At 54.3% G+C, this 25,961-nt stretch overlaps 1 protein-coding gene across 2 annotated transcripts; it reads left to right on the top strand.

Moving 5' to 3' along the window:
- The first annotated feature begins 1,207 nt into the window (after nt 1-1,207).
- On the top strand, nt 1,208-25,760 carry GNG2 (G protein subunit gamma 2). 2 transcript variants are annotated; one of them, XM_051621194.1, is made up of 4 exons: nt 1,208-1,441; nt 20,808-20,874; nt 22,116-22,231; nt 23,061-25,760. In XM_051621194.1, the coding sequence occupies exons 3-4, from the start codon at nt 22,145-22,147 to the stop codon at nt 23,187-23,189; spliced, it is 216 nt and encodes a 71-aa protein (XP_051477154.1). In that variant the 5' UTR covers nt 1,208-1,441; nt 20,808-20,874; nt 22,116-22,144; the 3' UTR covers nt 23,190-25,760. The 2 variants fall into 2 exon arrangements, with proteins under 2 accessions (XP_051477154.1, XP_051477156.1); XM_051621196.1 differs by lacking the exon at nt 1,208-1,441 and adding an exon at nt 20,269-20,322.
- Nucleotides 25,761-25,961: the final 201 nt, after the last annotated feature.

Below are 25,961 nucleotides of genomic sequence, written 5' to 3'. Positions count from 1 at the left end.
GCTTCCAGTGCCTGAAGGGGCTCCAGGAAAGCTGGGGAGGGACTTGGGACAAGGGCAGGGAGGGAGAGGACAAGGGTAATGGTTTTAAACTGGAAGGGAGGAGGATCTAGGTTGGACATGAGGAGGAAATTCTTTGCTGTGAGGGTGGTGAGACCCTGGCCCAGGTTGCCCAGGGAAGCTGTGGCTGCCCCATCCCTGGCAGTGTTGAAGGGCAGGTTGGATGGGGCTTGGAGCAACCTGGGCTGGTGGGAGGTGTCCCTGCCCATGCAGGGGGGTGGGACTGGATGGTCTCTCCCAACCCAAACCAGTCTGGGATTCTATTAATTCAGTCAGAGAGTGTTGCTGTGGAAACAGGGACGGGGGAACCCAGTTTCTGGCAGCCAGGGCAGAGCTTGGCCAGCCGAGGGGTGACATGCAGACCCCGTGCTGCCAACCCTGGGGGGCTCCCCTTTGCAGGATGCCCGTGGGGAGCCACATCCCATGGGACCCCGCGATGCTGCGGCAGGGGCTGGCTTGCAGCACCCCGGTTTTGGGGGGGCTGTGCCCCTAGCCCTGCCCCGGGGACACATGAATGTCTGTGCGTGACATGGGGCTGCTGAGCCCTCCAGGGAGCTGGGTACGGGCTCTCCTGGGAGCTGGGAAGGGCTTAACGGGGTCAGGGAGGGTCTGGGGGGGGCCGCGTCGGTCAGGATGTGGCCCCCCCAGCCAGGGCAGAGGTGTGAGAGCTGGGGGGCTGCGGAGGGGCAGAACGGAGGGTCCAGGCAGGGGGTGTTTGGAGCTGTGACGGGAGGGGGGGGTTAGAGAGGGCAGGGCTGGGGGTGAAGGGATGGGCGTGTGGGGTGCGAGGGGGTTGCGGGGGAGCAGGGGGTTGCGGCGGGTTTGGGGGGGCGGGGTGCAGGGTAGGGCTGCAGGGGGGGGGGTGTGATGGTTGTGGGGTTGGTGAGTTGCGTGTGTGGGGTGCAGGGTCGGGGGTTGAGGGGAGAGGGGCAGAGAGAAGGGACCTTGGAAGGGACTGGGGCAGAAACGGGCGGGGATCGGGGCAGGGACGGGGCCGGGCAGAACCAAGGAGAGGGGCTGAGGCGGGGTGAGGGGCAGGAGACGGTGGGGGCTGGAGAGCAGCTGTCTGTAACCCCCGGGGGTGCGGAGAGGAGAGGAGAGGAGAGGAGAGGGAGAGAAGCAGGAGGAGGAGGAGGAGAAGGAGGAGGAGGAAGTCGGGGCCGAGCCGCTTCCTGTAGGCAGAGGGATGAACGCAGACAAAGCTGGGTGGGGACTCGCCGCTCGGGGCTGCTGCTGACCAGCCTCCTCCTGCTTCCAGCCCGCATCCCTCCCTCCATCCATCCCTCCATCCATCCGTCCATCCCTCCATCCTTCCCTCCGTTCATCCCTCCGTCCCGCCGCCGCCCGCCCCGCCGGGACCCGGGGCAGCACAACCCGCTTCCAGGTACCGCCGGGCACGGGGGGCGAGCCGGGACTGGGGGGGACTGGGAGCACTGGGACACACTGGGGCTGGGCAGGGCGGCCCCCACCCCTCCCAGCAACCCGCGAAACCCCCAAATCGCTCATTCGCAAGCCCAAACCAGCAGAAAACCCTTCCCGGGTACCACCCCCCATCACCTCGGGGGGACCCCAGGGTCTCGGGTGGCGATGACACCCCCGGGGAGGGGGACACGCGGGGGTCCCTGTCGTGCCGGGGTCTGGGGGTGCCAGGGCTGGGAGCTGGGGAAAAGGTGCCTCGCACAAAGACTTCAGTCTCCCCAACAAAGGTTTGATTTAGAGGGTTTAATCCTCAGTTAATCAACTGATTTGCCATCACAGGAAAGGTTGTGTTGTGTTTTTTTTTTTTCCCCCCCCGTGGATGAATGAGACGTAGTGTTCTTTCTTTCCCTGAGAAGGCAGGGTGAGATATTCCCCAACCCCAAATCCCTGCAAGGAGCCTCAGCTGGGATGGATCTGCCCCCAGCTTGGCTGGGGCTGATGAGGAGGTGACAGCCATGCAGGCACAGGGACACCCCACCCTGCCATCCCCGCCGTGGCTGCCCTCTCCCCATCATTCCCAGCCAAATCCTTGTTTTTCCCAGTGGTGCTTTGTGGGGTGAGAGCTTTTTGGGGAAAAAAAGTAACCCTAGGAAAACCACCAGTCAGCTGGGGAGATGTGCTTGGGGAAAAAGGGGTCCAGGTCTCACAGGGAGGGGAACCCAGCAGGAAAAACTTTTGCCTTCTTTGCACCTTTGGTGGAAAATGGATTGATGTTTGAGGCCAATCTTGAGGCACAGTGATCCCCCCACCCATTACTAACGAGTTACTACTCAACTTAAAGCCTCTTACCCCAAAGGGTGGTGACCCAGGGGGTGTTTTACCCACCACTGTCACACCTGCTGCCTGCAGGGTGAGGGATCACTGCGGGCTCCGTGTCTTATTCATTTCCCTCTTTCCTTCTGCCCCCCCAAATTTCCCAATAACCATCATAACCATTACCCTGCCAGCGGGGCTGTGCTCCCCGGGAAGGAAAGGGACCCTCGGGGTGGCAATGACATGTACCCCAGCAGCAGGCATGGACCAGGCATGGAGGATTTTTCCTTCTAACTGGATTTCCCTGAATGCAGCTGGAGCAGGCGATTTTAATCCTCTTTTCCACCGTATGGCTGCTGGCTGGATTTGAAATATGACTCAATTAATTATTGCCAGGAAAGCCCCGGGGCCAAGTCTTTCTCCAGGAGGATGTTTCGAGGTGTTCCCTTGGCTTTTCTCACCCCATGCCACGGGGTACAGGGGCACGTGGCTCAGCCCCATCCTGCCTTGTTGCCCCCAGGAAGGCAGGCATAGGCCGGGCTGCTCCCTTGGCACCAGTTTTGGTGGGTTTGGGGGGCTTTCTCAGCCTTCTGTTTGCTTGCAAGAGGGAGCAGGAGCTGCTGCTCACTGCCCCTGGCACCCTGTGCGGCTGGCTGCTCACCTGTGACATGAGTTTGGCGGCCTCAGCATCCCCTGCATGACAGCTAGAGTCATCCTTACCTCTGAAACAGGGTATCCCCAGCTTGGGGGGGATTCGTGGGTCCCCCCACCACCAGCAGGGTGCCCGCACCTGCCCATCTTCTCTCCCAAATCCCCCGGGGAGCTGCCAGCTTTGCTCCCAGCGGTGCAGGTTAAGGATGCTTGCAGCAGCACTTCTGCTTTTGAAACCCAGTGAGTCACCAGAGCAGGATGTCCAGGCGCCGGCGCAGGCTGTTACCATAGTAATTAGGGCTGATGAGCTGGTGCTGGAGCCCCGTGGACCCCCCGTGCCCCAAAAACAGGCAGCTGTGCCCCCCCTCCCCCCATCCCACACCTCGGTGCTGGGATGCCCGAGGCCGGCACGCTCAGGACACATGTGCTGCCTGCTCCAGAGGTGTTGCCCCTTTTGGGTTGGGGTTGAAGGGCTGGCTGAAGGAAAAGCATCATTTTAAGCATGAGTTGCATCAGTTCTCAGTGTGACTTCTCCAAGTGTTTTGTTCCTGTGCCCGGAGTGGGATGTGGGAGTGGGATAGAGCCACGTGCATTCCCAGCCAGACAGGATCAGGAGGCACAAGCAGAGGGATTTGGGTGGGTCTTCAGTTTTTCTTGCTTTTCAGACTCTTTTTCTCTCTGTTTCTTCCCCTCCAGTCTCTTCCTCAGCCTCTTCACAGGGTGGCAGCTGGGAGGAGGGATGGGATGAAATGCTGAGGGAGATGCAGGGTGGGGAAGGGGTTGCAGGGTGGCAAGAGGGGGTTTTCTTGCTTGTCCTTGCCCAATTCTCTTGCCTGCTCACTTCCAGTGGGGCCTCAGCCCTTTCTCATGCCTATTTTTTTTATTCCTGCCTGCAACATGTATGGTGCAAATGCCCTCCAAAATGGTTCATTTAGAAGGCAGGAGCCCCCCAAACTCACGGGGGAAGTGACAAGGGGGGGGTCCTACAGGAGGCACGAGTCTGGGGGGCTCCTGCTTCTGCTGCTGGTGGGGGAGAGTGAGGAACTCGGGCTGCCTCTCCCAGCTTTCCACACAGGATTGGCACAAGCTGTTTGGCTCTCACCCCATTTCCAGGCAGGTCTGAGCTGGGGAGAAGCTCCAGCTGCCCCGAGGACATGGATTTAGCACCGTGGAGAAGTAGGGCTTGCCCCAAAACCCATCTGAAGTGGCTGGAATGGTTTCCCTCAAGCACTGGGCTTTGGGTCAGGCCAGTGGTGAATTAATGCTGGTGTTGATCAAGGCTGTGTCAGTGAATCCCCAGCACCTGGCCAGCTGGGAAGCAGCAGGAGCTGGATGCAGGGAGCTGGATGCAGGGAGCTGGATGCAGCCACCCCCTGGGCTGGGCAAGGGTGTGCCAGGACACAGCCATGCTGAGGCTGGAGTCAAAAAATCCAGCATTTCCTGTAGCCACAGTGGACTCCAAACACCAAACCCCATTATTCACAGGCTCAGTGTGGAGAAAAATCAGAATCCTGAAGCCCTGAAACGGCATCGGACCAAACCTTAAAAAAACAATCACCACCTTGCTGTTTGCATGCAGCTGGGAAACCCTCACCAATTCCCGGGCAGCAGCTGCACCAGGACCTGCTTATCCAACCCCACACAATTAATTTTCACCTTCTCCTCCTCCTTCCCTGGCTTTTCATGCAGCAATTTTCCTTCCTTGCTGCTTGTGGTCGCTGTAACTTGGGCTAATTACTTTTACCCAAGGGGAGGTGCAGGTGTTGGTGGGTACCAGCATCACGGGGAGGCCTCTGGTGCTGGGTGATGCTTTGTTTTTTTTGAGGCATCCAGAAGCCTGCTGAGATGCAAAGAGGGGTTGGTTATTCTCAGGGGTGCTGATGTGAAGCCCAAAATGCTGTTCCTGGCGTGGCAGGGTGGGGAGCGGGTGCCGTGACACCCCGGCAGTGGCCGTGGGCAGAGGCATTTCTGCAGGGATGAGCTCGTTGATCTGAGTCTTGGTTTAACAGGATTATTATCCTGTCTTTGCTCTTCCCGAGGGCTTTGGGAAGTTTGCTCTGTCCCTCCCACAGTGCTCCCTGTGAGCAGCTCTCCTGGCTGGGAAGGTCCTGTTTGGAAGAGGGAGCAACTCGCAGGTGTCAGAGCAGCTTTTTCCAAGCCTTGGAGCTCATCAGGGATCCCAAGCATCAGTGCTCCTTCCTGGATCACACAGGATCCCACCAAAGGGGAAAAAAATCCCTGACACAGCATGGGACGTTCCTGCTGCAAACTCCACTGCCTTGCTGGTTTCACCCCACACTGCTCCACATCCATCCTCTGGCACAGGGAGGAGACCAAAAGCATCCCCTGGACTGGGATGGCTAGATCCCAGCTCCGAGGCTTCCAGAGCTGCCTGTCCCCATCCCCAAGGGCAGAGCCACCAGCTGCAGCAGGGACCAGGGGGATGTCAGTGCCCTGTGCCACCACCAGTGACTCTGTGCAGAGACACAGGCCTAAATAGAGAAGATGCCCAGAGTAAATCAGCACTTAAAGACCCCCTTCCTGCTCCTGCCCTGGGGGGAGCAGCCCAGCAGCCCCCATGCTCCCCTGCCTCTGGCATCTCTGGGGATGGGCTAACCCTGACACCTGCCTTTGCTGGTGCTCTTGTCATAAAAATATTTATTGGCTTATTTGCCAGTAAGAACGTGAGGTGCTGGGATCTTGAGGCCAGGGAAACACCGTGGTTGTGGTGGGACTGGTGAGCTTGTGGCTCTGGGGGATTTATTAATTTGGAGCTGTTGGACAGAGTCCAGAGGGGGCCACAAAGATGACCTGAGGGCTGGAGCAGCTCTGCTCTGGAGATGGGCTGGGAGAGTTGGGGTGTTCAGCCTGGAGAAGAGAAGGCTCCAGGGAGAACTGAGAGCACCTTCCAGTGCCTGAAGGGGCTCCAGGAAGGCTGGGGAGGGGCTTTTTACACAGGCATGAAGCGATAGGATGAGGGACAATGGCCTTAAATTAGAACAGGGTAGATTCAGATTGGAAACCAGGAAGAAATTCTTTGCTGTGAGGGTGGTGAGACCCTGGCCCAGGCTGCCCAGGGAAGCTGTGGCTGCCCCATCCCTGGCAGTGTTGAAGGGCAGGTTGGATGGGGCTTGGAGCAACCTGGGCTAGTGGGAGGTGTCCCTGCCCATGCAGGGGGTTGGGACTGGATGATCTTTAATGTCCCTCCCAACCCAAACCAGTCTGGGATTTTCTGATCCTATGACCAGCCAAGTCAGGCTGGATGGCTGTGCTCCAGCTTGGTCTCTGCTGGCCATCAGCAGAAGGAAGGCAACACAGGAGCCATTTCAAGGCAGAAATAACTTTGTGAGAGTTTATTTTCCATTTTGATGGGTTTCTCCTCAAGCAGACGTTGGGAAGAACAGGCAGGTGTCAAGGGTGGAGGAGACAGCATCCATCACCTGCTCATGGGGTTGGGAGCCTGGGCCATGCAGAGACCCCTGGGCCAGGCACGCAGGGGATGCTGCAGGTGCTTTTAGTTTCACATCTGCAGGCACCACTCTGAAGGGAATTAATTAGTGTGTCCCCAGCATCTGCAGACACCTTCTCAGGTCAATATGGGACAGGCTGCATCAAGCCTGTTGAGGTTTATGGCTCCGGAGGAAGGTTAAATGTCCCTGGAGGTCCCTGTGCACTCCTGGAGCCCAGGAGCACCATCTCCTCGCTGCTCCTGCCAGATCCTCACTGCCTTTTGCCTCTTGGAAGGGTCATCTCAGATGGAGGGACACTGAACCCTTGGTCTGAGTCTCCTGAGGACCAAAGCAAGAGCAGGAATTGTCAGTGCCCATTTTTCTAAGGCATTATTTGGGCACGGGCAGCCCTAGTGCTGGTACCAGTTGTGAGGGGGTTCAGGGGGGATGTGTCCTCTCTGCAGCCTTGGGGAGCCCTGAAGTGTGGCCTGAACGTACCAGGAGCTGCACAAATTTCCTTATTCAACCTGGAGGAGAACGGGCTCAATCTGTTGCTGCTTGGCTGTAAACCTCCTGACATTTCCTGCTCTTTCTTCTTATCTGACAAAACCAGACCTCTCGTGATCTCTGTAAGGTTCCTCTTGAGCAGAGCTGTGCTGCTTGCTGCTCCAACCACAGCTGCTTCCCCTCCGCCCCCCAGCCAGGCTGTCCTCAGCCCAGAGCTGCTGCAGGACAGCAGATGCTTTGCAGGAACATCTGACCATCACCTCTGCAAGGTGGAGGCTTCCTCACCTGCAGCCTCCCGTGTATGAGGAGGTTGGTTTTCATCCTCACAGCTGGGTTTTGGCTTCCTTACCTGCTCCATCAGCACGGCGTGTGGCTTTATCTCACTTACATCATGGTTGTGTTGGCTCCAAGAGCTCCTTCTGTTTGCTTTGGCTCTTGGATTGGACCCGTTTTGGCAGGAGCTGGATGAAGAGCGTGGGGAGATGGTTACCTCTCCATCACAGCCTGAGGTGTGTTATGGAAGAAGTCTCCAGCTGTGGTTTTGGCTTTTGCCAGGCTGGGAAGTGTTAGTCCTGAGAGCTGGTGGCCATGGGGAGAGCTGCCCAAGGATTTGTGCCACCTCCCCTTCATCTTCCTGTTGTCTTCAGATCCCTCGGGTGCTTTCCACTGAGCAAACAGGGATTTTGGTAACAAACCAGCATTGTCAGCGACTCACTTAGGTTGGAGGCAGCCTCTGGAGGTCTGGTCCCACCTCCTGCTCAGAGCAGAGCTGGTGCCTTGGGCAGATCAGGGCTGTCCCCATTGGGATCCTATGAGTCCATGTGGGCCCAGGTGACCCCAGGCTGTGGTGCAGAAATGTAGCCAGGTCTTCTCCATGTCTCTACGTGCCTTGGAGGGTCATCAGCCATCCACAACCTGTAAAACTATTAAGATCTCAACAAGTTTGCAGATGACACCAAGCTGTGTGGTGGGGTGGATACGCTGGAGGGAAGAGATGCCATCCAGAAAGACCAGGCAGGCTGGAGAGGTGGACCCATGCCAACTGCATGAAGTTCAACAAGGCCAAGTGCAAGGTCCTACACATGGGCAAAGGATGGATTGAGAGAAGGCCTGAGGAGAAGGATTTGGTGTTGATGGATGAGAAGCTCAACACAAGCTGTGCTGGAGCCCAGAAACCACCTGGTCTGGTGGGAGGTGTCCCTGCCCATGGCAGGGGGGATGGGACTGGATGGTCTTTAAGGTCCCTCCCAACCCAACCCACCTTTTATGACCTTTCCCCATTAGTCTTCGGGATCATGTCTGCTGCTGGAGCAGCTCTGCTCACCCTGGAAAGCCCCCAGGCTGAGATCTGTCACCTCAGGTGGGAAAGCATCAAAAGGTGCCCAGGTCTGGAGGAGTCCATCAGTTTGTGTAGGACCTTGCAAAGAGGTGATGTTCTGGTGGCTCCCCCATGGGGCCAGAGCTCCAGCCTGCCCTGAGGACAGTGTTTCCCAGGGGCTTTGGGGTTCAATTAGTCAAGTCAGGCTGGCCTGGTTGCCCTTCTTTCCCCCACCCTCCCCTGGTGTTGTTAACCTCGTGGGGCTGGGGAGGGGCTTGTGCAGCTCTGGCAAGGCTGGGACCATCCAGCCCCATTGCATTATTTATCACTTGATTTCCTCTAATTACTGCTCAGCCTCACATCCTTGCTCTTGGGGGGGGGGGGGGTTGGATCTGTGTCCTGTGCTTCCCTCCCTCCCCAGCCAACCCCGGCAGGGGGGGACCCTTCCCTTTCCCCCTCCCTCTGCTCCATGCCTGGGGGGTGTGTGTGTGGAAATAAAAACCAGACCTTTAATGCAGCGAGCCAGGCTGGTGGGGAGGTTTCACATGAAAGGGAGATGCTGGGTTTTGTTTTCTTTTAAGCTGAAATCCCAGCCCTGTGCAAGCGTCGCTGCTAATTGCTGTGGATGTCAGGCTGGTGCTGAGTTGCTGCTGCTCCTCCATCCCACCCTAGTCCCAAACCTGCCCCCCGCCCCCAAAAAATGATTAAAAAAGCCTTCCCTGAGTTTCATCGCTCATGCCAGGGGGAAAGAATAATCTAGGAATGAACAGCAGAGGTTTCCCAGCAGCCTGGTAGGCAGGGAATGGCACCGGCTCTTGGGACAGGAGCTGGTGGAGCAGCCAGACCCTGGTTGGGCAGAATTGAAGCTCGGGGAGGGGTGGGGGGGTGGGAAATGAAGCACGTGGGGCCCAGGGATGGTTGATCCTGGATCAGTCCATGGAGGTATGGATGGGAAGGGAGGGCAACGCTGCTTAATCCGGGCTTTGCTTTTCCTTGGCTTTGCCTTTCTTGCCTTTATCTCTTCTTTCTTTCTTTCCCCCACGCTTGATGTCGCAAGTGTGAAAACCCCAGGTCCTGGACAGGGGGGTGGCAGCGGGGGGGGCTGTGTGTGTGTGTGTCCTCCTTACTCTGCCCCCTCTCAGTGTTTGCTGAACGTGTGTCATTCCAAGCTGGAGCCGGAATCCTGGGCGGTGGCGGGAGCGGGGCCGTTGACTCAGCGGGAAGCCTGGCAGGGATGCTTTGCCTGCATTTTCTTGGGAAAAAAATGGGCTGGTTCCAGGGTTTCTGGGCTCCGTGGGAAAAGGAAGATGCTGTGCCTGGTGGGCAGGAAGAGGCGAGTGTGCTGGAGAAGGGGTGAGGATGGAGAAAGGGTGAGGATGGAGAAAGGGTGAGGATGGAGAAAGGGTGAGGATGGAGAACAGGCTGGGCAAGCGTGGGAAAGCCTCCAAGCTGGGGAGGGAAAAAGCAGATTTTTGCTGGTTTATGGGAGGATGGTGGCCAGAAGAAATGCAGGTGGGTCAGGGCTGAGCTAAGGGAGCCCACAGAGCCCACCAAGCCCATGGCCACCACGCTGCCACCTCTCAGCCCTCTGCCACATCCCTGTCCCAGTTCTGCCACCATAGCTGTGGCCTCCTCATCACATCAGGAGGGGCCCAGGTGTACCTGCTGGCTTCATAACCAGGTCTTACTTTAGACCAAAATGCTTTAGGTTACAGGGAAGGAAAAAAAAAAACACAACCCACTAAAAGCAAAGGAGGCAGCAACGGGCCAGAGAAGTTAAATTTAATTGAGATAATATGGGTCAGCTCAGCGACCGAGGACAGAGGAGCAACCTACTTCTCCCCAGCCAGCCCCAGCTAACCTGGTTTGCAGCACAGCAGGGCTCTGCATCCCTGCCTGTATCCCTACCTACATCCCTGCCTGTATCCCTGTTTGTATCCTTGTCCACAGCCCTTCCCACAGCCCTGCCTGCATCCCTACCCACATCCCTGCCTGTACCCCTACCCACATCCCTGCCTGCATCCCTACCTACATCCCTGCCCATATCCCTGCCTGCATCCTTGCCCACAGTCCTACCCACAGCCCTGCCTGTATCCCTGTTTGTATCCCTGCCTGCATCCCTGCCCATATCCCCTGCCCCCATCCTTGTCCACAGCCCTTCCCACATCCCTGCCTGCATCCCCACTGCAAACAGTCACCTGGGAGAACAGCCCACCCCAAAGTAGCCTCAAGTTTTCCAGCAGGGAACATACAGACCATGAAGCATCAGGGCCAGCACAATCCACCATAAATTGCTTTTCCAAGTTCCTGATTGTGAAGATCCAGAAGAGCAGGGGGAATTTTTTTTTTTTTTTTCCCCTTAGCAGAAACCTGCTCACATCTGGTGATGATCCTCCACCTGCAGCTCAGGATCTGGCCACCAGTAAATGCCTCACTCTCTGAACAGGTATTTTTGGGATGTCACCAGCAGCTGCCCAACTCAGGGTTTTACCCCCACAACCCATTCCTAAAGCATTCCAAACCCCATCTCCAACTATTTGAGCAGCAGCTCTAAAAGCACCAGCTCGGGGTGCTGTGGAGAACCTGGGAAAACAAACCAAAAAGTGATCAAGAAGGAAAAAAAGAATTACAAAAAGAAAAAAAGCTCCTGGTGTTGTTGCTTGGATAGCAGGGATGGGAAGAGAAATTCCAGGTGGCAGCACTGGGGCTTTGCTCTGCCTGTAGCAGATTGACTGTGACCTGTTTGCTGTATTTGAAGCTTGAAATAGAGCCTTATGAGTAATGTGGTTCAGGTGCTGATCACTAATTAATTAATTCTTTTCTACTGTGGATACCTAATTAAAGCAGACAAAGGTAATTCACAGGGGGGTGGATTTAAACGAAGGGGATGGTTAACGGGGTTGTTTCTTTTGCTGATGTAACTTCTTGGGTGGTTCCCAAGGGCTGGAAGAGGGTTATGAGGCTTCGTGTGAGTGTTACTTAAAATAAAACTCTAATAAAGGTTTGGTTGGGGTGAGACCATCGGGGGATGGTCTCATCACAAGGATTTCTGCAGTTTCACCTGCTGCAGGAGGTTTTTGGGTGAAGAGACAGGGCGAGGCTCTTGGCTGCAAAGGGAGCAGGTTCGGGGTTGATTTGAGCTGGAAAAGCTGCAGAAGGATGAGCCCAGCAGCCACAGCAGGAGCTACAACCAAATCCATGTGCTCCTGATTTCCTGGGGTTACACCCTAAAAATGGGAGATTTTAGCCAAACCTGCAGCTCCTCGTAGAATCACAGAATGCCAGGTTGGAAGGGACCTCCAGGATCACCTAGTCCAACCTTTCTAGGTAGCAACACAGTTTAGATGAGATCCAGGAAGTGTTGAAGGGCAGGTTGGATGGGGCTTGGAGCAACCTGGGCTGGTGGGAGGTGTCCCTGCCCATGGCAGGGGGGTGGGATCTAGATGATCTTTAGGATCCCTTCCAACCCAAACCAGTCTGGGATTCTATGAATTTAACTTCGGGCCAGCTCTGAAGTGGTCAGGCAGCTGGACTAGATGATCCTTGTGGGTCCCTTCCAACCGAAATATTCTGTCCTCTCCCTCTTCTCTTTCTCTTCTTGGAGGTGTTGAAGGGCAGGCTGGATGGGGCTTGGAGCAACCTGGTCTGGGGGGAGGTGTCCCTGCCCATTAATGGTCTTTAAGGTCCCTCCCCACCCAAACCAGTCTGGGATTCTACCAACCAGGCAGCTCATCCCTTGCCCCACTCCCTCGGGGGCAGCTGTACCCCCGTGCTGGTGGGTGGGCAGTTGGTGTGGCATCATGGCCTTCAACTTGGGGTGACTTTGCCTGAGGCTCAGGGTGGGTTTGTCCCCTCGGGAGCTGTGTTGACACAGCCAGGCCCCAGATCCTTTGGCAGATGTGAGGGCAGGTGAAACGTCTCCTCCCTGCAGCCCTCCCGCCTTGCCCTAAAGGGCTTCATCCTGACCCCGGCCAGCAGGAGGTTAAAAAAAAAAATGAAACCCAAGAATGGATCCGTTAATTAACATGAAATAATAGCTCTTGGCTGCTTCCTTTAATTAAGGGTCAGGAGTTCAGAGCTGTATGAGCAGATGCTGAGCTCTTTTCCTGGTCCAGGTGTTCATTCCGTCCTCAGCAGTTTTAACCATTTCTCTTTTTCCTGGGCCAAGAAAGGGGGATTTCTGAGCAAGGTGCATACAAAGAATTTATTTCTGAGTCGATCTGAGTTGGTTTTTGGGGTGGAATCAAGAAGGGAAGGAATTAAGAAGTCATAAGGGTGATGATGATGTTAATTAAAGGGTGATTTTTGCTTTCTAGAGTTCTTTCCATGAGGAAAAAAATAGCTTTTGGGGGGGTTTCTGCTGTTTTCTGGCCAGCTGGGAGGTGGTGCATGTTTCCTAGATCTAAAGTCTCCTTTTCAACCTTTGACACGGTTCCCCATAGAACTCTCATAAAAACCTGGCTGCTCGTGGCCTGGATGAGCACATGATCTGTTGGATCAAGCACTGGCTGGACAGTCGGGCCCTAAGAATGGTGGTCAATGGAGTCAAATCCATCTGGGGCCAGTCACAAGTGGTGTTCCTCAGGGCTCAGTGCTGGGACCTTTTCTGTTTAACATCCTTATTGATGATCTTGATAAGGACACAGAGTGTATTAGCAGTAAGTTTGCAGATGACACCAAGCTGGGCAGGAGTGTGGATCTGCATGACGACAGGGAGGTTCTACAGAGAGACTTGGATAGATGAGGTTGTTGGGCTGATGTTCATGGTCTGGGCTTCAACGACAACCCCAGGCAATGCTCCAGGCTTGGGGAAGCGTGGCTGGAAAGTGTCTGGCAGAAAAGGACCTGGGGGTTCTAATAGACAAGCAGCTGAACATGAACCAGCAGTGTGCCCAGGTGGCCAAGAAAGCCAATGGCATCCTGGCTTGTGTTAGAAATAGTGTGACCAGCAGAAGGAGAGAGGTGATTGTCCCCCTGTCCTCAGCACTGGTGAGGCCACACCTGGAGTGTTGGGTCCAGTTTTGGGCACCTCAATTCAAGAGAGATCTCGAGGTGCTGGAGCGAGGGCAGAGGAGGGCAACGAAGCTGGTGAAGGGCCTAGAGAATCAATCTGATGAAGAACGCTTGAAGGAGCTGGGAATGTTTAGTTTGAGGAAGAGGAGGCTGAGGGGAGACCTCATCAGTCTCTACACCTCATCAGTCTCTACAACTACCTGGAAGGTCATTGTAGAGAGGTTGGTGCTGGTCTCTTCTCACAGGTAATTAGGGACAGAACAAGAGGGAAGGGCTTCAAGCTGCAACAGGGCAGGGTCAGACTGGACATGAGGAAAATTTTTTTCACAGGAGGAGAGGTCAGACCCTGGAACAGGCTGCCCAGGAGGTGGTGGAGTCACCATCCCTGGAGGTGTTGAAGGGGGGTTTGGATGTGGTGCTGCCGGAGGTGGTTTCGGGGAGAACTTTGTCGAGCGGGGACTTATTAAAAACCCCCAACCCTTGAATAGTTCTGGTTTTGGGTGGTGCTGCGGCTCAGCCCTGGTGGGCTCTGCAGAAGCGGAGGTGGTGCTTGACCCCTCGGGCACGGCAGGGCCCGGGGACAGCGTGGCAGGATGCGTGGTCCTTACCTGTCCCTGCCAGGGTGTCCCTGCCAGGGTGTCCCTGCCAGCCCCGGCTGCCCAGGCCTTCCCGTGCCGTTCCCGTGCCAGGGAGCCAGGACGAGCGGGGCCATGCGTGGGCAGGGGTGAGTTGGCACATCCAGGGGTGCTTGTAACCTGGGGAGAGCTCAGGGCCTGGGAAGGAGGTGAAGCTGGGCTGCAGATGGCTTCCTTGGGCCACCGGGCCATGGCTTTGGGTGTTCTTATCCCCAGTATTTGGGTGTTAATATCCCCAGTATTTGGGTGTCCTTATCCCCAGTATTTGAGTGTTAATGTCCCCAGTATTTGAGTGTTCTTATCCCCAGTATTTGGGTGTTCTTATCCCCAATATTTGGGTGTCCTTATCCCCAGTATTTGAGTGTTAATATCCCCACTATTTGGGTGTTCTTATCCCCAGTATTTGGGTGCTAATATCCCCAGTATTTGAATGTCCTTATCCCCAGTATTTGAGTGTCCTTATCCCCAATATTTGGGTGTCCTTATCCCCAATATTTGGGTGTTAATATCCCCAGTATTCGAGTGTTAATATCCCCAGTATTTGAGTGTCCTTTTCCCAGATATTTGGGTGTTCTTATCCCCAGTATTTGGGTGCTAATATCCCCAGTATTTGAGTGTCCTTATGCCAGTATTTGAGTGTCCTTATCCCCAATATTTGGGTGCTAATATCCCCAGTATTTGAGTATCCTTATCCCCCAATATTTGCGTGTTAATATCCCCAATATTTGGGTGTTAATATCCCCAGTATTTGAGTGTCCTTATCCCAGATATTTGGGTGTTCTTATCCCCAGTATTTGGGTCTTAATATCCCCACTATTTGGGTGTTCTTATCCCCACTATTTGAGTGTCCTTATCCCAGATATTTGGGTGTTCTTATCCCCACTATTTGGGTCTTAATATCCCCACTATTTGGGTGTTCTTATCCCCACTATTTGAGTGTCTTTATCCCCAGTATTTAGGTGTCCTTATCCCTGCTGTTTAGGTGTTAATATCCCCACTGTTTGGGTGTCCTTATCCCCAGTATTTGAGCATCCTTATCCCCCAGTATTTGGGTATCCTCATTCCCCAGTATTGGTTGTTCTTACCCCCAGTATTTGGGTGTCCTTATCCCCATTACTTGAGTGCCCTTGTCCCCAGTATTTGGGCATCCTTACTCCCAATATTTGGCCAAGCTCCCAGTGGCTGGAGAGAGCCACCATTTCCTTTGAAATGTGGCAGGAGGGACTGGAGGAGATGTCCCAGGCTGGGCTGGGTGGTCCTTCACCTTTAAAAAAACACCCCAAAAAAGAGCAACTAAAAAAGAAAGAAAGAGAAAAAAAAAAAAAACAGAAAGAAAGAAAGGAAGTTGAGGTTGGTTTCTGTTTGCCTTCGTTTTGAGCCGTTAGGATGCCTTGAGAAAACACAGAGCTGAGATTCTCACTTTCGTGTGGCACCCACAGCACGGTGACTTCTCCAGGCAAAAGGGACCTGAAATGTCTCCCCCCGCCAGGGCTGAAGCTGCTCCTCTCCTGTTCTGCAGCTCCCTCTCACTCCCTGCTCTGCACGTTGCCTTGATAATAACATCTACTGGAGGAGCCAGGGCTGGTCTAACCCTGGTGTTGCTTTTGGGGTGAAATATGGCTGAATAGGGCTGCACAAGGCTAAGACAGGCACCCTCCAGGGGGACACTAGGCACCAAAACCCACCAACTTGGGTGAAACATCAGCACTGGGACCAAAACCAGCACCTATCCCACCTCTCCCTGGTTTGGCAGGAGGGATCAGATGCTGGCGTGATAACTAAGCTGTTTCCATGGAAGCAGGCTCTTCCCCCCCCCCCCCCCAGGCATCTTTTAATTTATTTCTGTATTTCCCAGCATGTCTCCAACCTGCGAGATGCTTTTCAGTGATTTAAACGCTGTCTTGGACATCATGAAAAATAAGGATGTTGGAAAAGGGAATTAAATCCCTTTTTTGGGGGGGGGATTTGGGTGGCTGTGACCACTGCTGAGGATCCAGGTCCTTTGTCCCAGCGAAGGGCTGTGAAGGGATCCCATAAATCCAGCTCCTAATGTTCCTTTGCTTCAGGAAATCATGAAACACATGGAATTTAGGTGGATTAAGGCTCCTTTCCCAGCCAAGTCTGAAACTGCTGTTGAGATCAAGGCGACTACCCCAGCTCCCACCCCCTGGAAATGCAGCTTTTGGCTGTTTTCTTTTTTTTGTTTGTCTGTAATATTTTTAATTTTTTTTCTGCATATATTTAGTAATTTATTTTTTTTTTTTCAGCCCAGCCACCTATTTTTAGCCATGGCTTTTAGCAAAAAGCAACAGGATGGCTTCAAAAGTCCTGTGACAGGCATTCCCACGCTCCAGCCAGCTGGTGTCCTGCAGTGCCAGCTGCAGGGGGGGGGACAATGGTTTGGTTATCCATTCTGGATGCCACATCACACCTGGGTTTTGGGGAGGAAAAGTCAGTTTTCAGGAAATCTTCCACCATGGGATGCAGCGAGCTGGGTTGGCCTCAGCCACTGGGATGTCCAGGAGCAATCCCAGCAGGAGTTGTAGCTGGAACAGATCCCTCCATTAAAACACCCATCCTGGCACCTTTTCCAACACAAAAAAACCCCACCAAACCCTGGATGATGCCTGGCTGGAAGGAACAAGCCCTGTGCTCCTCCAAATCCTGGCTACCCCAGTGGGATTCACCCACTTTGCTACTATCCAGATGGAAAATCCTGGTGCATCAGTGATGGAAAGCCTGATTTTTTAAATTGGAACAGGGAATAGGGAGGCTCCTGCTTTCACTCTGAACAGGAGCCAGTCTTGGTGGTGGGTGATGATGTGCTGGGCTTTGCTTTTGGTCTTTAGGTTGGGGGAATAATGAGGTTTGGGCCCTGGCAGACGTTTCTTTCCAGCAGAGCCATGGCTTTTTTCCTTTCCATGAAGCTCCGGGAGGTGGGGGGAGAAAAATTTTCTGCCAAGCAGAGAAAAACCCACTGGGAGGTGAAAATAAAAGAGTCAGGAAAATTGAGGAATGGGAGAAGATGCCATCCATGGGTTTAGAACTGCAGAGGACCACAGTTGGGTGGGCAAAGGCTGCAGACCTGTAGAGATGCAGGAGCTCTATAAAAATCTCACTTGGTGCTTTTTGCACCTTCCAAAATGTAAGACAATGCTTTGCAAAGGATCTGGTGTCCCAGCCCTGGAACAGCTATGGACCCAATCCAGTGCAAAGTGTGCTTCGAGATACCCCTCTGTAATGACAGCTGCCTATTGAAAGGAGTTGGACTAAATGATCACCCTTAAAATGCCATTTTGTTTTTGAACATTTAGGAGAATTCTGGTCTTCACCCACGTGCAACTTGAGATAAAACCCAAGGGAAAAGGGGGAAAAGAAGAAGAGGGGATGTTTGGCTTGGATTCTGTGGGCTTTGGGTTGGTGAGGCTGGGACTCCTCTGCCTTTCAGCTCTGTGCAAAGCAGGCAGCAGCTTGTGCTGATGAGGAGCTGGCAAATGAAGGCTAATTACTCTTGCAAGCAGGGCTGGCAGCTGTGGGATGCCAGAGCCCTGGAGGAGCCTGGTTTGGGAGGGAAGAGTAGGTTGATGGCTTAGCAGGATTGCTCTGGCATCAAGAAATGCTCCTTTTGTGGTGGCTTTTTTTGGGTTGTACGTGGCATTTTGCATCATTCCTTGGTGGAGGTCATGGCAAAGCAGCTCACCAGGTCAGAGCTGGATGGGGAGCAGCAGGCAATTTGGCAATTAATTAACTGCTGATTTAGTTCAGATCCTAGCTGGCAGGAGGGGTGGGGTTCAGGGCTTTTGCTGGCTTGCCTGGGGACAAGAGGCACAGGAGCAGCACCAATACTCTCTGGGTCAGGAGAACATTTAAAGGGGGTGCAGGACCCAGAAATACGTGATGTCAGGGGAATCCTGCACCCTTTGCCCAACTAAATCTCAATTTTTGGGGCTTGTTTTGGCTGGGTGAAAGAAGAAAATAATGATTTGACTATCAGTTGCTCCTCCTTAAACAGTCAGCAGTAACTTAGGTGTTTGCTTGGAGTGTAGGTACCAGCAAGCAGAAATCAGCAGCAAAATTTCCCAACCCAGGCATTTCTTGCAGGCACTTTTGCATCCTTTTAAATGCATTTGATCCCCTCGCCACAATAAATAAAGCAGTAAATAACCTGTGACCCCTCTGTGCAACAGCTGAGCAAAACAACCCAGCGAGCTCCTGAGCTGTAACACAGCACAGGGCCCAAAAGAGGTTACATCCATGTGCTAAACATCATTAGCATGGAGATAAATTAGCATCCTTGCTCATTAACCTCTGGGCTCCAGGGCAGGAATCCTGTTATCCAGGAGCATGTGCCATTAAGGTGAAATAAGACCCTGTCTGTGTTCCTTGTGAGTCCCGTTAATCCCTTTTCTTTGCAGGCAAAGTTGGGCACGACAGCACTGGGGGTGAGAACAGGGGTCAGGGAATACTGGGGATAACAGTGATTTTTAGTTTTAAGGTGGGGATTTTGAAGGGGTGAGTGAAGAGCCAAGCTCTGGCAGCCAGGGAGGTCCTGCAGGTAACTGGGAGGGATGTGGTGAGTGCTGGCACAGTCCCGCCTGTGGGATGGATCCTTTTGGATTCCCCCAAGGGATCCCAAAGCTTGCATCCCAGTGCCTGCCCGTGGAGGGATGACTTCACTAGGAAACAGAATTTCCTTTGGACAGCCATCCTCAAATACTTTTGGCATTTTTGCTCTGATCTGAGGATTTATATCCTTCCTGGGGTGGCTTTAATCTGCTTGATGCCCTTGGCACCTACCCATGAACGAGTATTTTCTAGCTCAGCACAGGGTGCAGCAGCAGTGAACCCCACACCTCCTTGGGTCTTGGGGAAGAGAACTAAATCATAGAATCATCAGATGGTTGGAAGGGACCTTTAAAGGTCACATCTCATCCAACCCCCTGCAGTGAGCAGGGACATCTTCCACTAAACCAGGTTGCTCAGAGCCCCATCCAACCTGGCCTGGAATGTTTCCAGGGATGGGGCATCTCCCACCTCTCTGGGCAACCTGGGCCAGTGTTTCACCACCCACAGTGTAAAAAGTTTCTTCCTAATATCTAGTCTGAAATATATGTGGTTTGGGGCAAGGGCACATGCCAGGGTATAGTTTGGTGGGGGTTAAGGGAGAGGAGGATGCTCCAGCAGCTTGGCTTACATCAAATCCTGAGGAAAAAGGCATGGAGACTTTGGGTTTACTCCTGGTGGCTTCATGACCTCCCCAGGGTTATGGTGGGGTGGGATGAAAAAAGCTGCTGGAACAGTTTTGCTGCTGCCCAAGGGTTGTTTTTCATCGGGGGATGTTCATGAGCTGGGTTGGAGGTGTCACCTAATGTTGGTTTGTTGTTCATGCTGAAGGAAGCACACCCAGTTGCTCACCTCTGGGCAAAGGCTGTATAACCACCACTGGCCCCACACTGTTAAAGTTCCTCAGGTTTCAGGTCCCCAGCACCATCCCAGCAGGCTGGTCCCCGGTGAGGTACTCACACAGACCTCCCATGCTCAGTCCCATCAGGGTCCTGGGCTTCTTGTGCTTTGGTTTTGGGGCTCTCTGCCACCTCAGTGCCTCTGGGGTTAAATGTAGGAAGGGCACAGGAGGGTTTCCTTGCACAAAGGCAGTAGCAGGGTTGAATACAAATATTTTTTTAAAACATCAGGGCTGTAGCAGCTGTACAGAAGGTCTTAGAAGTGCCCCCCATCCCCTTGCCTCCTTCCATGACATCAAACTTCAGTCCCAAAAGGACACCCCGGAACTGGAGAGGCAGCAGACCATGGTGAGCAGCCTTCCAGTACCTGAAGGGGCTCCGGGAAAGCTGGGGAGGGACTTCTGGCAAGGGCAGGGAGTGATAGAATGAGGGGGATGGCTTTAATCTGAAAGATGGGAGATTTAGGTCAGGTATTAGGAAGAAGTTCTTTGCTGTGAGGGTGGTGAGACCCTGGCCCAGGTTGCCCAGGGAAGCTGTGGCTGCCCCATCCCTGGCAGTGTTGAAGGGCAGGTTGGATGGGGCTTGGAGCAACCTGGGCTGGTGGGAGGTGTCCCTGCCCATGGCAGGGGGTTGGACCTAGATGATCTTTAAGGTCCCTCCCAACCCAAACCAGTCTGGGATTCTGTGATTCTATGACATGGCACAAAATCACCAAGAATAACATTTGCTGCATTAGAAAAGTCTCTGGGTGATCCAAACTGCCCAACGGCGTCTTGGGTGATGCAGACCTGAGTGACACGAGGGTGGCACCGCCATCCACGTTGTGGCTTTGCAGGGAGAACTGAAAGCAAAAGCAGGAGAGAGCCACACCCCCTGGTAACCCACAGCTGGAGTGAAACTGGGGGAGAGCCTTGCAGACCCAGCGCCGACACCGCGCGGAGGCTTGAGCTGAACCCCCGGCGCTGGAGCAGAGCTTTGCCTGATGGGAGCAGAGCCAAGTAGGAGCTCAGGGGTGCTCGGTGGGAGCTGGGCTGTAGAAAAGAAATCAGGGGGATGATGGGGGAGGACTCTGGCAGCCTTCCCCGGGGGATGCTCTTTCCTCCCCGCCACGTGCCCTGCGCACCAGGCGGTTAAATGGCTCGCGGGGCTTCGGCGTCGCGTCCGACGGCGGGTGCGGATGTGCTGCGAGCTGGGGCAGGAACAGCTCACAGCCCGGCTGCCAACAGCCCTCAGCTACTTGCCCACTGACTTGAAACCTCTTCCTGTGCCGAAAACCTCCCCGAGCAAACAGTGTCACTGGGGGGGACACGGAAGGAAACCCGCCGCCTTTCTGCCTCCCCGCCGAGGTTCGGGACTCGGTGTTTGCGAGGGCTCGGGGGTTTCTGGTGCCAGAAATCATGTTCTTGTTGTGTTGAGGGATGTCACAGCAACCTAACCCGGCTCCTTTTATGTTATTTTTATTTTATATTCTCTTTATTTCAAGGTAGCAGACGGCCAAGAGGAGCAGATCTTCCCCTAGAGGCACAAAGCCCCGGAGAGACCTGCTTCTGGTAAAAAACAGCTCCTCCTTGTGCTCCCCTGGTGGGCAGGGGGGGGCTGAGGGATGAGGGGACCCATCCTGAATGCCCCATCCCTGGCAGTGTTGAAGGGCAGGTTGGATGGGGCTTGGAGCAACCTGGGCTGGTGGGAGGTGTCCCTGCCCGTGCAGGGGGTTAGGACTGGATGATCTTGAAGGTCCCTTCCAACCCAAACCATTCCATGGTTCTATGAAACCCCAGCACATCTCACTCTCTGGTCACCTCCGAGCCCATTGCCAGGTTGCTTTTCTCTATAGGTCCCAGGATTAACTTCTTCCCAGTCCCCCTAATATCCCCAGTGAGATGGGCTTGAACTCAAGGTACCCACAGCTTCTTGGTGTCCCCCCTAAAACACCACGGGCTCCTCAGTTTAGGGCTATGCCATCCTTGTCCCGAGGGGCTGTCAGGGGGCTTGTTTTCCCCTGTTATCACAGAATATCCCCCCAAAACCTCCTTTTTTTCTGAGCTCACGGGCAGCCCCAGCCCTGCTGTAAAATACTGGGTGCTTATAAAAGCATTGGCTGCTGGAGGAGCTGAGTGCCAGGTTTCTGGTCGCTGCTGCCAGAGCTCGTGGCTGTTATAAAGGCAACAGAAAAACATCCGTGATGGAGCTGGTGTGGCCTTAATGAGCCTCCCTCCCCCCCTCCCCTTGTCTGCCCCAGTGGAAATCTCAAGAAACAGGAAACTCCAGCATCCTGTTTAGACTCACAGTGTTCAAGTTGGCAGCAGGCACAAAGCAAAAGAGGCCAAGGGACACCCGGGGCTGGATGACGTGCCTGCCTGGGCAGGGGAACAAACCTGGCACCTCCGGGTAGTGCCGGGTTGCTTGCGGTGGGGGGACCCAGGCTCTGGTTTCCTTTGCCTTGGTGCCACCACAGCCTTTCCTCGACCAGCAAAAACCCAGCTCAGGGTCCTGCTGCTCTAGGAGGTCCCAGTGTCTCCTAGGCATGGCTCATAGGGCATCCCCCACTCTGGGAATGGCACAGGAGGGCATTTCAGGCAGCGTGTGCCCCGCACGCCCAAGGCTGGCAGTTCTCTGCCCGTGTATAAAACCAGCATTAAAAGCTGGCTGAAGTGCCCAGGTCTGCATCTCCCATCCTCACGCCCTCATTTCACACAACTTGGCTCTTCCAGCATCCCATGTGCGACCCCAGCTCGTTGTGTCAGGGATTTCAGCCACCCAAGGGTTCACACACGTGTGTTTGTGCCCGTAGCCCCTCCGGAGCGCGCGCCGGGCTCGCCCATGGCTAGCAACAACACTGCTAGCATAGCACAGGCTCGTAAGCTGGTGGAGCAGCTGAAGATGGAGGCCAACATCGACAGGATAAAGGTAAGGGAGGCTCAGGGTGGGGTGGGGGCTCAAGGGGATGCTGAGAGGTGGTGCCGGCTGCTGAAAGGCTGCCAAAACACAGGAGGGATATGGAGCTGTTGGAGAGAGGCCAGAGGAGGCCACAGAGATGATGGGAGGGCTGGAGCAGCTCTGCTCTGGAGCCAGGCTGGGAGAGTTGGGGTGTTCAGCCTGGAGAGGAGAAGGCTCCAGGGAGACCTTAGAGCACCTTCCAGTGCCTGAAGGGGCTCCAGGAAAGCTGGGGAGGGGCTTGGGACAAGGACAGAGGGGGATGGTTTCAAGCTGAAAGAGGGGGGATTGAGATGAGATCTGAGGAAGCAATTCTTTGCTGTGAGGGTGGTGAGACCCTGGCCCAGGTTGCCCAGGGAAGCTGTGGCTGCCCCATCCCTGGCAGTGTTGAAGGGCAGGTTGGATGGGGCTGGGAGCAGCCTGGGCTGGTGGGAGGTGTCCCTGCCCATGGCAGGGGGGTTGGAACCTGATGATCTTTAAGGTCTCTTCCAACCCAAACCATTCTGTGATTCTATGAAAAGACTGTGGGAGCAGGGATGCAGTGATTATGGAGGATGAAATGGTTGAAGGAAGTGAAAGATGCTCACGGGAGCACGTGCTGACGGGTGAGCTTAGAGCCTGGAGGGGAAAAACTAGTCCCACCAGGGATGTGCTATCGATTCACCACTCAAATCTTTGGCCAGAGTTTGATGTTTCTTCCCCTGGGCTGGGATGCAGCCAGCCCAGCCCCACCAATGGGCTCTCTTGGGCTGGGATGTCCCCAGATCAGCCTGTCCCTCACATGGGGCTCCTTCTGTTCCAGGTGTCAAAAGCAGCAGCAGACCTGATGGCCTACTGTGAAGCCCACGCCAAGGAAGACCCTCTATTGACTCCTGTCCCGGCCTCAGAAAACCCTTTTAGAGAGAAGAAGTTCTTCTGTGTGATCCTGTAAACCCTTGAGGAGCCTGACTGGCACTCAGGCCACCCTGAACACTGATGTAGAGTTTTTAGGAACGGGGGACGACCTGCTAGTCTGCAGAATTTCAACAAAAAATAAGTATAATATATGGCCTGGAAGCTACAGAGATGTGCATGTTTGAAAAACCTGGCCACCTTTGGGGGAATTAAGATGATCTGCGTTGCAAGGCAAAAGATCTGAAGTCTGTAGAGTTGCCTAGAAAGGAAAAAAAAAAAAAAAAAAAGGGAAAAAGAAAAAAAAGGAAAAAAAAAATATCTGTAAAGAATAAATTTGTGCCACTTTTCAGCTCCCCAAAATTGTTTGTTCCATATTTAAAGCACCAGAGCTGTGCTGAGCAACGTAACTGCTAAGGATGTGTATAACCCTCTTGGAATGATATTGTTGGTTTCTTCCCAGAGCCTGATTTACGATTTTGTCCGTCGGGTTTTCGTTTCGGTTCGGTCGGTTGGTTTTAATTTTAAGTTGTCAGCTACCATAGCCACAGGTGAGGTTGACCACGATGTCCCTCAGTGTCTGGTCCTTGTGCTTTCCCAGCCCTGCCGGCAGCGCAGCGGAGGGGCTGGGGCGGCAGCGCGGGCGCCGGCGTCTCCGTGTCTGTAGCGCAATCCCGCTTCCCAACCTTCCCGCCTGTGGTTCCCTTCGGCTCTGCCAGTGAAAGCGAGTCGCGTGTCGTGGTTGGTGCTTCGTACCCCTGTGCCCCACGTTCGGTGGTAGTGCATGAGAGTTTGTCTCTGTCCGTCCGCTCCAGGCTTTTCCTTCGCCATCGTTCGACTTCGCGTGCTGGTGGGAGAAGCTGTAGGGAGGAAAGGGAGGCGGTTCGGGAAGCAAAGACAGCTCCTGCCATGCCTTAGATGTGCCTGAGATACCTCCTGTGTTAGGGTAGGTGTTGGCCCCCTGGGTGTGGGGGCTCGGGGTGGACCCTGCCCTGGGCATTGCAGGGTAGCTAGAGATCTGAAAAATCAAAGTTGATCACTTCTTTCCGGGTCTTTCCTGTTCTCCTACACCTCTGTGCCTCTGCCCTCCTCGCTCGGTCCCTGTCCTGCTCTTGCAGCTTCCCAGCAGCATCTCCTTGCCTTGGGGCTGGACCAGGATGCTGTCCCACAGGGAGATGCTTCTTCATGGTGGGATGCTCCCCCACCTTGGAATGCTCACTGTGGTGGGATGCTCCTTCGTGGTGGGATGCTCCCCCACATGGGGTTGCTCACCGTGGTGGGATGCTCACCATGGTGAGATGCTCCCCCACACTGGGTTGCTCACCATGGTGGGATGCTCCCCCACATGGGGTTGCTCCCTGTGGTGGGATGCTCACCATGGTGGGATGCTCCCTGCAGTGGGATGCTCACCATGGTGGGATGCTCACCATGGTGGGATGCTCCCTGCAGTGGGATGCTCACCATGGTGGGATGCTCCCTGCAGTGGGATGCTCCTTCATGGTGGGATGCTCCCTGTGGTGGGATGCTCGCTGGGATGCTCCTTCATGGTGGGCTGCTCCCCCACATCGGGCTGCTCACCATGGTGGGAGGCTTCCCTGCAGTGGGCTGCTCCCCCACAGTGGGATGCTGCCCCATGTTGGGATGCTTCTGCCCCTTCCAGCACCCACCACCTCTCCCATTCCTGCTTCCACCCTGCCATGCTGGGTAGGAGCAGGGGAGCAGCGTGGGAAGCCATGGGGTCACCCCTTCCCAGAGGTGCCTGATACCTGTTTACATGCAGCCTGAGCCCCTTGTCAGGCTGGGGAATTATTCCTGGGTCCGGTTCATCCACTGTCAGCATCCCTGGGGAGACAAGCCACCTTTCTGGGGGCTCCTCTTTGGGTTCATACTTTGGTGGCCATGGCTTGGCTCTCCTTCTGAACTCTGAACACCTCCTGGCTTTCCCTGCTCATCTGTGCTCCTGGGAAACTCTGGGAATCCTAACCTGGGGATCTGCATGCAAAATTAGGTCAGGTAGAGGCTTGGGTGTCAGCAGTGACCCCACTAAACTAGTTCTGAATCAGGTGTCAGCTTCAAAATCCCTGTGGATTCAAGAGTCTTTAGGAACCTCCTGGTGAATCTTTCCAGCCCGTAACAAGTGCATTTTGGTTTTTCTACCTTTTCATACTCTTTTTCTAGTCTTCTACAAAGAAGACCAGTGGTTCTTACACTGGACTCCCGAACTTTTTGGCACCTGGGAATGTTTATACGCCACGAATAGCCAAGATGGTCCCAGCCCACCCCAACTTTAAACCTCCCTGTGTCCATCTTTTTAACTCCAGCTCACGTAGCTTTAGGTCGAAGGACGGATGAAGTCGTTTGCTCTGCAGCTGAGTTCACTCTTGCTGTCCCAAGGCAGACGTGTAAATCCCACCCCGCTGCCCCCCTCGTGGGTTTGTCTTTTCTTTTTTTCACACTGATTTACAGTCAAGGAGAGCAAAACGCAGCCGGTCTGACCCGGGGCTCACACCCCAGCCCTTCCCAACCCCTGTCACCAAGTGGTTTGTAATAATTTTTTAAACGACTCGCCTATTTAACAACTTGAATTCTTAATAAATAAACAAAGAGGGGAGGGGGGGTGGCAGGGGGGGGACTGCATGAAGAGTAAAAGGGGGGGTAGGGGGGTGGGGAGGGGAATATCCAACTAACCTAAACTACTAATGGAAGGTGTTTTTTGTTGCTGGTCTTGATTTTCTGTTGGTAGTGGTGTTGACATTGGTGTCCTGCCAGGTATTTCACCCCAGTATTGATATTTACACAGATCTGCCTTTGT

The sequence above is a fragment of the Apus apus genome, chromosome 5 (assembly GCF_020740795.1).
Source record: "Apus apus isolate bApuApu2 chromosome 5, bApuApu2.pri.cur, whole genome shotgun sequence".
Taxonomy (NCBI): Eukaryota; Metazoa; Chordata; class Aves; order Apodiformes; family Apodidae; genus Apus; species Apus apus.
The sequence above is the reverse complement of the archived record's forward strand: the minus strand, read 5'-3'. Positions and strand labels throughout refer to the sequence as shown.